This window comes from Nansenia antarctica (assembly GCF_963989245.1).
Source record: "Nansenia antarctica genome assembly, chromosome: 1".
NCBI classification, from domain to species: domain Eukaryota; kingdom Metazoa; phylum Chordata; class Actinopteri; order Argentiniformes; family Microstomatidae; genus Nansenia; species Nansenia antarctica.
This window is the reverse complement of record NC_137674.1, coordinates 99,533,685-99,545,960: the sequence shown is the minus strand read 5'-3', so window position 1 is coordinate 99,545,960 and position 12,276 is coordinate 99,533,685. Positions and strand designations below refer to the sequence as shown.

The following is a 12,276-nucleotide window of genomic DNA, read 5'->3' as shown; positions in this document are numbered from 1 at the left end:
GAGGGATCAGGATGAATGAATGAACAGCTCAATGATGCAGCTTACTAATCTCTTCTGAACAGCTAGCTCAGTCCCAGGTACTGTCGGGCAGCAGCACCTGGGTGGTACAAGCCGCTTCGGCTTGTTTTCTTGCAAAACAATTGGTCTTAGTAAAGTAAATACATCCTCTTGCGTAACCCACGGGGGTACTGGGCTGTGTGTGTGTGTGTGTGTGTGTGTGTGTCCACTGGGGTATTCAGGACAATTAAACCAACCAGAGGTTGATTACCACGGTGTTCCAGCCAACACATCGTGGTCACTAGGCCACATTCAGACGGAGACCCGGGGGTCAACTCCATTAGAACTCGTTCCATTGATTGTATCGTTTCAATCAGCACATGCATTGAAATTGCTTTAATGAATCGAAGAATCCTCTTCAGGTACAATAGCCTTGTTGTAGATGAATTTCAATCCAGTATACCAAAACCAACAATGAAAAAAATTGCGATATTGTAAACACTGTTACATAACATCAGTGCAGAGGATTTCTTTTGACAATTTAATGTGGACACCCAGCCGAGCAGAAGTAGGCTATACCAACAGCAACCAACTGCTTTAAGAACTTTATTTCCACTCCACATAGATATCCGATACTTTCATTGAAAGTGGCCTATTCTATTTTAAGACAGGGCCTTTTGTTGGCTGACATGGTGTGGTTGTCATAGCAACGCGCTCAGTCAGTGGGCAGTAAGAGGCTAGTAGCTAGCTAGCCAGCATGGCACAAAGCTGCATATCTCTGGTTTTACAACCCCAGAGGCTCCAGCATCCAGCCACTTATGTCTACACAGACCAGCCACCATACTATTTGTGAGATGCCTCTTGTCTAGCATTTCCAAACCTCACATGAGAGAGAGGGGGGGGGGGGGGGGGCAAAAAAAAGAAAAGAAAAAAGAACGACAGATTAGGCAGGGATTTAGCTTTGTGAAAGAGTAAACAGAAGTCACTGGGCACAATGAACAACTAGTCCATTCAGGAGAAGGTCTTTCTTCAGGGTGAGCGGAGCACAGGCGCGGGGGGGGGGGGGTGACAGCTGGTTCTGGAGGAGGCCTTTGCCCTTATCTGCTGGTCCCTGAGCAACGCACACACACACATCACCCATAGGAAACAATGGCCTGTCCTCACCTTAATTAAAAACAACAGAATGGTTTCCTGTGGTGAGTCAGGGACTTCCTGACCGGAAGGACACAGACACACGCTCGCTCGCACTCACTCACTCACACACTCGCAAACACACACACACACACACACACACACACTCACACACTCGCACACTCGCAAACACACACACACACACACACACTCACACACTCGCAAACACACACACACACACACACACACACACACTCGCAAACACACACACACATCTTTATGGGTCGCCGTAGCACCTGCACCATTCAAAATGTTCAAGCATGTCAACTTCTCGCCTCTTGTTGCTTCTAGGAACACGACGTAAATCAGAGTCGGGGTCATTTCAATTCAGCCAATTGAGGTAGTTACCGGGAATTCTAATTCTAAACGCTCCCCATTAAAAAAGCATAAATCGAAATCTGGAATTTCTTGACTTCCAGATGTGAAATTCCTCAAAATATCTTACTTTCCATTTTTCCAACATGTTTCAGATGTTGGCTTGAGCAAGGTGCCATCAATCATATGAGAACATGTTTGGTGGTATGGACATATAACTTCTTTAAGTGCAGCTGTCTTTAACAAATAGTAAACACGCCAAATTGCACACCCAGGCCTACACATCGGCCACACAAATCTGTAGCCTTTTCAAAACAGCCACACAATCATCCAGGCTTTAAAAGCTTCAAAGACCCTCGGGACATGCATTTCTGGGAGACGAGAGAAACGAGAGTCTCCATCTAGGATACACATAATTATTTCTAAAGACATACTACACGTCTGGCCCTGCATGCCTTGATGACACGTCCTATAAATTCCTCCCTAATCTGGTGTAGATCCCCTTCTAACCCCTCTCAGCCTACCCCCAGCCCGGTTAAGGCCCCTAGTGATACCCTACGCCAGTGCCACTCTCCTCTGAGCTATGTCTCTTTAATCAACAGAGAGGAGAGTGAGGGGGCGAGAGAGAAAGAGGTGGGAATGACAAAGAGAGTGAGACACGAGAAAATGGAGTACAAACAAAGGCCCAGCTGAGCTGATAAATGTATGTTACAAACAAACCAGGCCACTGGCACACAGAGTGTACACACTGACTGGCCTATGGAATCCCCTAGTGACCCCCTAGCCATCCAGACCCTCCAGAGGAACACTGATAGATGTGCTCTAAACCTGGGGGAAGGGACAGAGGGAAGCTCCTGGCTAGTGGCCTGCTGGCAGCTGGTGAGGGCCAGGCCAGTACATGTAGAGACCAGCCAGAGCTGGAGCAGCGGGGCTGATAGATGAGCTCTGTGGAGAGGCCTGGAGAGAGGCCTGGAGAGAGGCCTGAGGTGGCGGCTGTGGGGCGGCTGTGGCGCGGGAGGTAGAGCCGGCGTCAAATGATCGCAGGGTCGGCAGATCGGCTTTTTGAACCCCGGCTGGCCACATGTCGAAGTGTCCGTGGGCAAGACACTTAGGGTTGGGTACCGAAAATCGGTACCGGTAGGTACCGGTTACTTTACATTCGGTATGTACCCGTACCGAATCGCAAAGGAGATTTCGGTGCCTCATTTCGGTACTTTTCTATCTCGCGACGTCACATCGCCTGTTAAATTTCCACTCAGTGAAAGCAGCGAGTACGGAAGGATAACGAGAAGGTTGCTAATAGCAACTTCCGCTAGCGGGTTGGCGTAACGCGACGCTCGACTTATGGGTGCGTTCCGTAAACTCGTTCTGGAATTCTGATCACCACTCGTGGAATGCCTTCTGTCCAATCAAATGACTTGCTCCCCTTATGACGTCGGGCCCAGTGTGCGCTGCGACGCTCTCAGAGCGAGTTTACGAACGCAAGCCTTTGATTGGACAGTGCACACTCCAGGATTCAACGCGTCTGTTGATGACGTTGTGCGGATGTGTGGCTGCGCTCTGCGAGGTGGACAACATGATCGGGGATCTCTTGATATTCGGGTACTGTGTCAGATCATGTATATATCATGTAGATATGTCCTTATCCTACTACTGTGTCTGAAAAATGAATCGTCATGGACCAGAGAGGGGGAGGGGAGTAGTAGTAGAGCGGCAACAGAGTTTGGATTTTGACGAGGTGGAGGGCTCCAGTTCATCAGAGTTATATTTCCTCTTGGTCTTCTTGGTTCGGGGGGCTATGCAGGCCTTCTCACTAGATCCCTTTTCTAAGAATATTCTGATGTCCTTGAGGGGCTGCCGAACAAGTGTGTACTCGTATTCGACATCAGTACCAACGATAGGCACCCCCAGCTTAATGGAGTCCCCAAGGCTCAGGAGTTTTATTTTCATTTATTTTAATTTGAGTGTATATTTAACTATTTAATGTCATTTTTAAAAATCAAAAGTACCGAATTAAGTACCGTTTTGGTACCGGTACCGTTTTGAAAGTATCGGTTAGGTACCGGTACCGGATAAAACCCAAACGGTACCCAACCCTAAAGACACTGGACCCCAAATTGCTGGCCGTACCTTGCATGATAGCTTGCCGCCATTGGTGTAAGAATGTGTGTGTGAATGGGTGAATGAGAGGCCATTGTAAAGCACTTTGGAATAAGGCGCTATATAAGTCAGTCCATATACCATTTACCATTTAAGTGGCCCCCGCTGCCCCTGGCATCCCCCCCCCCCCCCCCCCATCCCCCAAAGAAGGGATCGCTCAGGAGAAAGAACAGTAGCCAGACACTTTTACTGCCGGCGTCTCAAGTCTAATTAGGAAAAATGAGAGCTGGAGTCTCTCTCCTATGGCACTGGGCCTCAAATGAGAAGAGGAGTAGGAGGTGGTGGGGGCGGGGGACGGGGACGGTTCTCAAATGGCACATCTGCAGCCGCAAAGCTACCCCCCCCCATCCCCCCCCGTCCATGTCCTAGATCATTCTCTCTCTCACTCTATCAAACAAAGGCCACTCGCCGCTGGAAAACAAGCAGCCCTGTGACGTCATGACGAGCCTGCCATTCAGCCAGCATCACAACCCGCCTCTGGTCATGTACTGTTCTCACGGAATGCTGCACTAAAAGGCTACTCGGCTTGGTGACCTGCTTGGTGACTGAGGGCCTGAGGCAATGCAATAACTTGCTATTCAATGGAAACCTGCCTGAGTATATTTGCTAACTGACAAGCCAAGTCAAAGGCCTTTTTCATATTTCTTCAAGTCTGTAAGCTATCAAGCTAACAAGGTACATACTGTTAGTTAGCTTGCTTTAGCCGTGTGCCAAGACATTAGCATTCATGTTATATAGTTTTCTGTAGCCAATGCCGCACAAAAGAGAACCGTTCAGAGGTACTTTAATTGCACTGAATCTTTTAAGATGTATTCAAATCAGCCAAACATGACCATGAATGAACTCACCTGGCAGCCTCTCTTTTCGATCTCCGTGATGCATTTCTCGATGAGCAGGGGAACCGCGAGTCCTGTGCCCTCCCTCTCCACCACCCTCCAGGCCTCCACCCCAAACACCTTGGGTTCCCGGTCCCCGTGTGGCCCTCCCCCGTCCAGGGAGTTCTGCCACTGGTCCATCAGGTTGAGCTTCACATAGATGAGCCCCCGTGGCTCCAGCTTCACGGCCAGCTGGTGGCTGCGGGTCACCCTGAAGAGCGCCGGCAGCACCACCGTGCCGTGGCAGCAGAGTCGGTTCTTCTTGGGCGTGGGCTCCCAGCTGAACACCACCAGCTTCAGGTGCTGGGCGTTCTCCAGCTCGATGTTGAAGGTGTGGTCCATGTCCAGGAAGGTGGTGCGGCAGGTGAGGAGGGCGGTGCGCGCCTTGTTGATGGAGTCCACCTGGATGGCGCAGTAGACGTCCCGGGAGTCGACGCGCGGCGGCTTCAGGTCCTCCGCCCCGTAGAAGTGCAGGCTCATGAGGCCCGAGATGTACTGCGTGCACTTGGGCTGCTCCGTGAAGCTGTAGTGTCGGAACGCGTCGATGTCCAGCTCAGTGCCGTGGAGCTTAGGGGTCCCTCCTACTACAAGCCCTCCTCCTCCACCTCCACCTCCTCCTCCTCCCCCTGTTCTTTCTCCACCACCCCCTCCAGATGCCGGGTCCTTGTCCTTCCCCTTCCCTCCCTTCCCCTCCGAGGAGCCGTGCTTCCCAGACTTGGCGACCAGTTCTGGGGAGTCCCCGTCGCTGAGGTAGCCTCCTTTGCTGGCCGACTTGGAGCCCCCGCTGCTCTTCTTCTTGCTGTAGCTGTGCTGGGTGGACACGCTGCTGTCCAGGTGATAGCGGGAGATGACGTTGCGGCTAGCCGCTGTTCCCTGCCCGACCCCTGGGGGGGAGAGCCTTGAAGGAGCTGAAACTGGTTCTGACCCGCTATTGGTCTTGGGAGAATGGGCCCTTGCCTCTGATTGGCTGTTCCCACTTCCGTTCCCGCTGTTGTTGTTGCTGCTGCTGCTGCTGCTGCTCTGGGTCCCTTTAATGCTAAGCTTCCGGCTGAGTTCTGGAAGCTTCTTCATTTTCATGGAGAGCTTCCTGACGGTACGAGGGGACTTGATCTTGTCGGGGAAGGACCAGTTGATGGAGCTTCCCTTCTTGGTGGGGTTGGGGCTGGAGGGGGGTGAGAAGCCAGGGTTGGGCAGGTCGGGGCCATCTGCACAGGAAACAACAACAAGGCCACAGAGAGATACCGTGATTAACTCGATTAACACCAAGGCCAAACAGTAAAAATACACCAGGATCATAGACTAAACATTGTTCTAGACACTGAGAGGGGGGGAAGGGTTCTTTGGAACTTAAACTAATCGCATTCAGAGCCAGCTTTCCTTTGTTTCTGGCTTACCGTCTTACGAACGGACCAACAGGTTGAAAGGAACGGAGTCTTTCAGGATAACGGGAGTTGAAATAGTTCTTTTAAACTATTTTTAAACTATTTTTGCTTATATAGTGTGGTTTATTACATTGCTGTTTTTTTTGTTTATTATATTGTTGTTTGTATCTTTATGTCTTATGCACCAACCAGACCAAGTCAATTTCCTGTATATGCGAATATACTTGGCAATAAATTAATACATTAATTCTGATTCTGATTCTGAAATGGAGCTAATACGGTCAAATCCAATTGCCTAATTACCCTAGCAGCTGCTTGCATGCTAGATGTGTCTACATTTCTCCCCCTTTGAAAGAGATACCAGCGGCTAGCTCACTGCCATAATGGGATTTATTCAATTAAATACGGGGAACATTCAAATTAGATTATGGCTGGTTTCATTAGCAAAGGTGCTAGAGACAGTCCACACACAAAGGGGAATTAGACACAACTGCTACAGGGCTAAGGGGGTAATGTTACACAAGGTAATACACTACTCTTGCTTTAAAATAAATAAATATCTTAGGTATCAGATGGTATGCATCTATAAATAACGTATATATAACTAATAAGTAATAACTGGATTATAAATGTAAACTACACTCAGGTCTCTAAGACAAAGGCTCCCAAACATCTATGGCTGATTGTTGGTGATTTAAAAGTAGACACTGGGAAATTATATTATGCCAGGAAGTCACAACAACTTTTACCAAAGATATTTGAAAGTACAAATGTATCAGCGTATGCACACTGTTATGTGCTATCCACGTGCCGGAGTTGATCGTCTCCTCTCGTTTCTTGATCATCTCTGTTTTTAAATGATCTCTGGCAGCCTTGCCCGGCTTTTCCCACCATTGACGTCATATTCCAGAGTCTACCTTTAATGATAACATCACTTTCATCTGGGTCATTTCCCAGATATCTAACATCCCCTCCTGAGCCAGACTATTCTGGCCTTTTGGTGTGACCAGAAGTCCACTAGGCTACAATCTGCTGCGCTGCCTTGGCTGTTCGGCGTCCTCTCTCTCCACCCCTGCTCGCCTGCCACTGGCCACATGGAGTATTCTCACCAGGGGAGGGGCTGGTGGAGGTGGAAATTGGGAGGTACATTGTAATGAATGGAATGAGGAATTGGGTATCATGTGTTAGTCCATTCCATGTATTACAATGAGCCTGTCCTCCGATTTCTACCTCCACCAGCCTCCCCTGGTGAGAATACTCCATGTGGCCAGTGGCAGGCGAGCAGGGGTGGAGAGAGAGGACGCCGACAGCCAAAGGCAGCGCAGCAGAGCCAGCCACAGTTTAGATGATTAAAGTGGAATTTGTCAAACGAGGGCTGTCCCGCTGTTCGCCCGACGGGACACTTGAGCCCATTTCAAACGGAAAACAGCGCTTTACCCTCGGCTTTCCTAATAGGATTTCCCCCTTCACTGACCGCTCCCCGTTTCGCACGTTAGCCAAGAGAATATCACGTCAGGTTTTCAAGGAGACAATGTCTGAAGCACGTGACACGGAGGGAACGAGTCATTTAAAGGCCGTTTGGCTGTGTGTATCCTCTCAGCAAATCTACCAAATGAAAAGCCTAAAATAAATGTTACACATACAAGATGCTAAATTGATTTAAATATAGCATTGGGGTATTTAAGATCACAGCATTACCCAAAAGTTACTAAGTACTGTAAAGCATCATGGAAGGAAGCACTTTTAGCATCTCTTTCTACCAAATCACTGTCTATGATCTATGAAAGCTAAAAACACTGTAGGACATACAGTAGGATACAGTAGGATACAGTAGGGTACAGTAGGGTACAGTAGCAGCCTTGTTTCTGGTGGAGCGCTGAAGACACATCTGGTGGATGCATTGAAACCCAACGACCGCAAAAACTATCAATAACAAATACCTCAACTTTCAATTACTTTTGCAATGTAATACGAAACACCGCAAAACGGGGTGCAACGGGAGTCTAATCTCTTTTCCCCAAAAAATCTCTCGCGTATAATTCCCGGTTCTCTGTTTTTGTTTTCCGACCACAACTTTCTACACACTGCTCAAAACAAAGAGGGGATTCTGCTGGCTCTTCATATTGGATGGATGGAGGGAGGGAGAGACAGAGAGAGGGAGGGAGGGAGAGAGAGAGAGAGAGAGAGGGAGAGAGAGAGAGTGAGAGAGAGAGAGAGAGAGAGAGAGGGAGGTAGAGCGAGAGAGAGAGAGCGAGCGAGAGAGGGTGGATGAGAAAACACTTCAGTGAAAGGAAGAGTGAGAAGGGGTTTTAGCATGACCTGCCAACATCACCAGCTCTATTTTCAGAGCGGCCTGCTGTGCTATTCTGGAGCGACGTGTAAGAGCAATGCAGGGAGGGGCAGGAGGGGGTAAGATGGGGGCAGGAGTAGGGCAGGGTGCTGCATGGAGAGGGGGGTGAAGGAGAGGAAGGGAGAGAGAGAGAGAGAGAGAGGGGGGGGGACACAAAGGCACCCCTTGTCCTAGGAAGCAACAGGCCCGGCCCAGGCGGTGGGGGTGTGCTCTCCAACATTCCATCATAAACCATGTTTAGCCTTCTGTTCCTGTCGGCGCGGAGAACACTTCCTTGTTAGTACTTCCTGCCAACGTACACAAACACTGGGAGGGGGTCGCAGGTGCAACCCACCCCTGGAACTACACACACACACACACACCTGGAACTGCACACACACACACCCCTGGAACTACACACACACACACACACACCCCTGGAACTACACACACACACCCCTGGAACTACACACACACACCCCTGGAACCACACACACACACACACACACACACACCTGGAACTACACACACACACACACACCCCTGGAACTACACACACACCCTTGAAACTACACACACACACACACACACCCCTGGAACTACACACACACACCCCTGGAACCACACACACACCCCTGGAACTACACTCACACACCCCTGGAACTACATCACACACCCCTGGAACTACACTCACACACCCCTGGAACTACACACACACACCCCTGGAACTACACACACACACCCCTGGAACTACACACACACACCCCTGGAACTACACACACACACACCCCTGGAACTACACACACACACCCCTGGAACTACACACACACACACACACCTGGAACTACACACACACACACACACACACACACCCCTGGAACTACACACACACACACCCCTGGAACTACACGCACACACACACCCCTGGAACTACACACACACACCCCTGGAACTACACACACACACACCCCTGGAACTACAAATAACATCTGAGGTGGGGTAGGTGTGAGGTCCGGTGACACCCACTATACATGAGGACCTGAAACCATAATATGAGGTTTCTGGATGTTTCTTGCCCACACACAGACCCTTATGCACGCAATTACAGTATGTGTTTGTATTATTGTTTAATTATTTTAGTAGCCCGGGCGTTTATTTGTTTTAAACACGGAGAGCACTCAGTGTGTTATTGAAAACAGCCGGGGTTTTTTTTAACGCTTTTTGCTTTTTCGGTAGTGTTTGAAATTTACGGTATGTGTCTGAAATGATATAACATTAAAATATCAGACTCACCTGTGGATGTGGAAATTGAGTCCATATCGGATGGATACAATATTTAGGCTATAATAAAGTGACTATAACATAATAGCCCATGGCTGTAACAGCAGGGCTCTCCAGAGTGAACTCCCTGCTGCACTCTGTGGGCCTCTCTCTCCTGTGGCACCCGCACCGAGGGACACCCGACACCCCACTACCTGAGGTTCAGGGCCACAGTTTGACACTCCACCCCCAGGGGCCATGTTCAGGGGTCAAAGGGCATAAAGGCAGCATTCCGCAGGCTGTAACTGGAGCTGGGTGACCAGTGTGCACCCCCTACCAGTCGACCCCCCCCCCCCCCAGACCCCTGGGCTCACCCTAGGCACCCTTCCTGTGACACCTCTGACAAAGAAGAGGAATTTACAGCCCTTGATTGCTCTTAATAACACTGGGCCTAGACAGGTGCTGAGGGACCTGTGTGTGTGTGTGTGTGTGTGTGTGTGTGTATGTGTGTGTCTTCCTGGTTGCTGGTTATCTGTGTTTGTCCGGACGTTCAGTGCAGTATGTGCTATAAGGTCTGAGTGTATCGTAGGACAATAAGTGCGAGACAGTGAGAAATGAGTGTGTGTTTGTGCGTGTCTGTAATAGTGACTGCGTGTGACTTTATCGCTGTGGTCTGAGTGTACTCTGACAGGTCGTCGTAGGAGACATAGCTGGTGTCCCCATCTACCATTCGTGTGTGTTTGTGTGTGTGTGTGTGTGTGTGTGTGAGGATGCTAGACAGAGAGAGGGAGTGTAGGCTACATGAATGAGTGAATGGCATACTTCTCCCTAGTGTCTCCTCTCCACCACACAGGGCACACTGTATTGGTTGCTCTGCTCCTCTCCTCTAAATCATTCAGCGCTGGAAGCCTTTCAGAGGCCACAGGAGGCCAGGCGTTTCATTACAATGGTTACAAAACCCCAGCTAATATAGGCAGGCATGCAGGCTCTCCCTCTCGCTACCGACGCACACACACACACACACACACGCACGCACACATGCGCGCACACACGCACACATGCGCGCACACACACACACACACACACACACCATGGCCACCAGCCAAGGCCTAATGTTTTATGGAGGCTAGGCTACGGCTACAGGAATTCCTGCTCAGCTCAGACCCCTCCTGTATCTCCAGCAACAGTGTGTGCGTGTGTGTGTGTGTGTGTGTGTGTGTGTGTGTGTAAATTCATGAAATGATCATTTATGCACCGAGTTCTACTGGCCGATCATAACAGGCATAAAAATAGCCCTGACTGACTGACAGACAGACTGACTGAGCCTGTCCAATTGAAATTCCCCAAACAGGCGCAAAAAGGAAACAACACTCGGACTCTAAATGCTGCTCTATAGTCCATCAATCATTATCCTCCATACAAATAGAGCATTCACTTCAACAAAGGAGCAGTCAATGACAACGGCATGAGGAGTCTAGGGTGTATCCGGTTAGGGAAAGGAACCAACCAGCCAGACAGAGAGAGCCTAGTGTGTGTGTGTGTGTGTGTGTGTGGGGGGGGGGGGGGGGGGAAGGGGGGGGGGGGGTCATCAAAAATGTGCATTAATTCATTAATTCAGCAGACGCTCTTATTCAGAAATAACAAAAGCATAATCCATTTTTAGCACTTGTGTGATGAAGTGGTCTCTGTCCTCTCTCCCTCTCTCCTCTCTCTGTCTATGGTGATGAGAGGAGACTGGGGGGGGGGGCAGGATGGGGGAGGGCGGGGAGGGGGTACTCTGGTTGGTTCTCCTTACGCACGTCCACCAGCACTTCTCCATTACGCCCTGTGGGGACTGGGGAGTGGAGCGGAGCCCATTACTGGTGCAGTCACGGCACGCACTTCCTGACTCACGTTAGACGGCAGACATTTGTCCTTTTGACTCTAGTCCTCACCCTCCCCTAACCCCCACGACCAACGTCACCCCCCCCCCTCCCTCCACCCCCCGCCCCCCCACGCACCGTTCTGAGACGACGCTCGAGCTTAAGTCGTGGGGACAACATGTCTGCAGCATTGTCCTCCTGGGGAGCCAAAACACGGGCGGCTGCACCCCGTCGTGTCATGCTGGCGTTCAGACAGAGGCTCGGCTCCCGTTACATCCCCTGTTCCATCCCCTGTTCCATCCCCGGGGATTACAGGAGTCTCTTTACCCACTTTGCTGTGGCCGCGGCGCGTCAATCAGGGCTCACCGCCGCCGTGACTGACAGCAAAATAGGTGACTTAATCATCACGCCACAGCTCCCTGCTAAAGACACACACACGCGCGCGCACGCGCGCACACACACACACACCGAGCTCGTCTCAAACAAACACACACACACACACACACACACACACCAAGCTCATCTCAAACACACACACACACGCGCGCGCACACACACACACACACACACTGAGCTCGTCTCAAACACACACACACACACACACACGCACACACGCACACACGTACACACGCACACACACACACCAAGCTCGTCTCAAACAAACACACACACACACACACACACACAAACACACACACACACACACACACACAAACACACACACACACACACACACACCTGGCTGTTTGTGTTTGTGAGTGTGTGATGTGTGCGTCGGAGTGTATGTGTCGGTGTGTGTGTGTGTGTGTGTGTGTGTGTGTGTGTGCGTGTGTGTGTGTGTCTGCTCCCTCTTTGATGACACGTCACGGAATTTGTTCTTGTTTTTTGTTGAGACACGGGACAAA

General features: G+C 50.2%; 1 protein-coding gene across 1 annotated transcript in view; it reads right to left on the bottom strand.

Annotated features, from left to right (window-relative positions):
* syde2 (synapse defective 1, Rho GTPase, homolog 2 (C. elegans)) overlaps positions 1-12,276 on the bottom strand; it is a gene marked incomplete at its 3' end in the record, with an annotated part of 42,410 nt that overhangs the window by 17,720 nt on the left and 12,414 nt on the right. Inside the window, exon 3 of the mRNA XM_080528317.1 lies at positions 4,512-5,743. Coding sequence (XP_080384443.1) covers positions 4,512-5,743 — 1,232 coding nt within the window. The remainder of the gene's footprint in view (positions 1-4,511; positions 5,744-12,276) is intronic.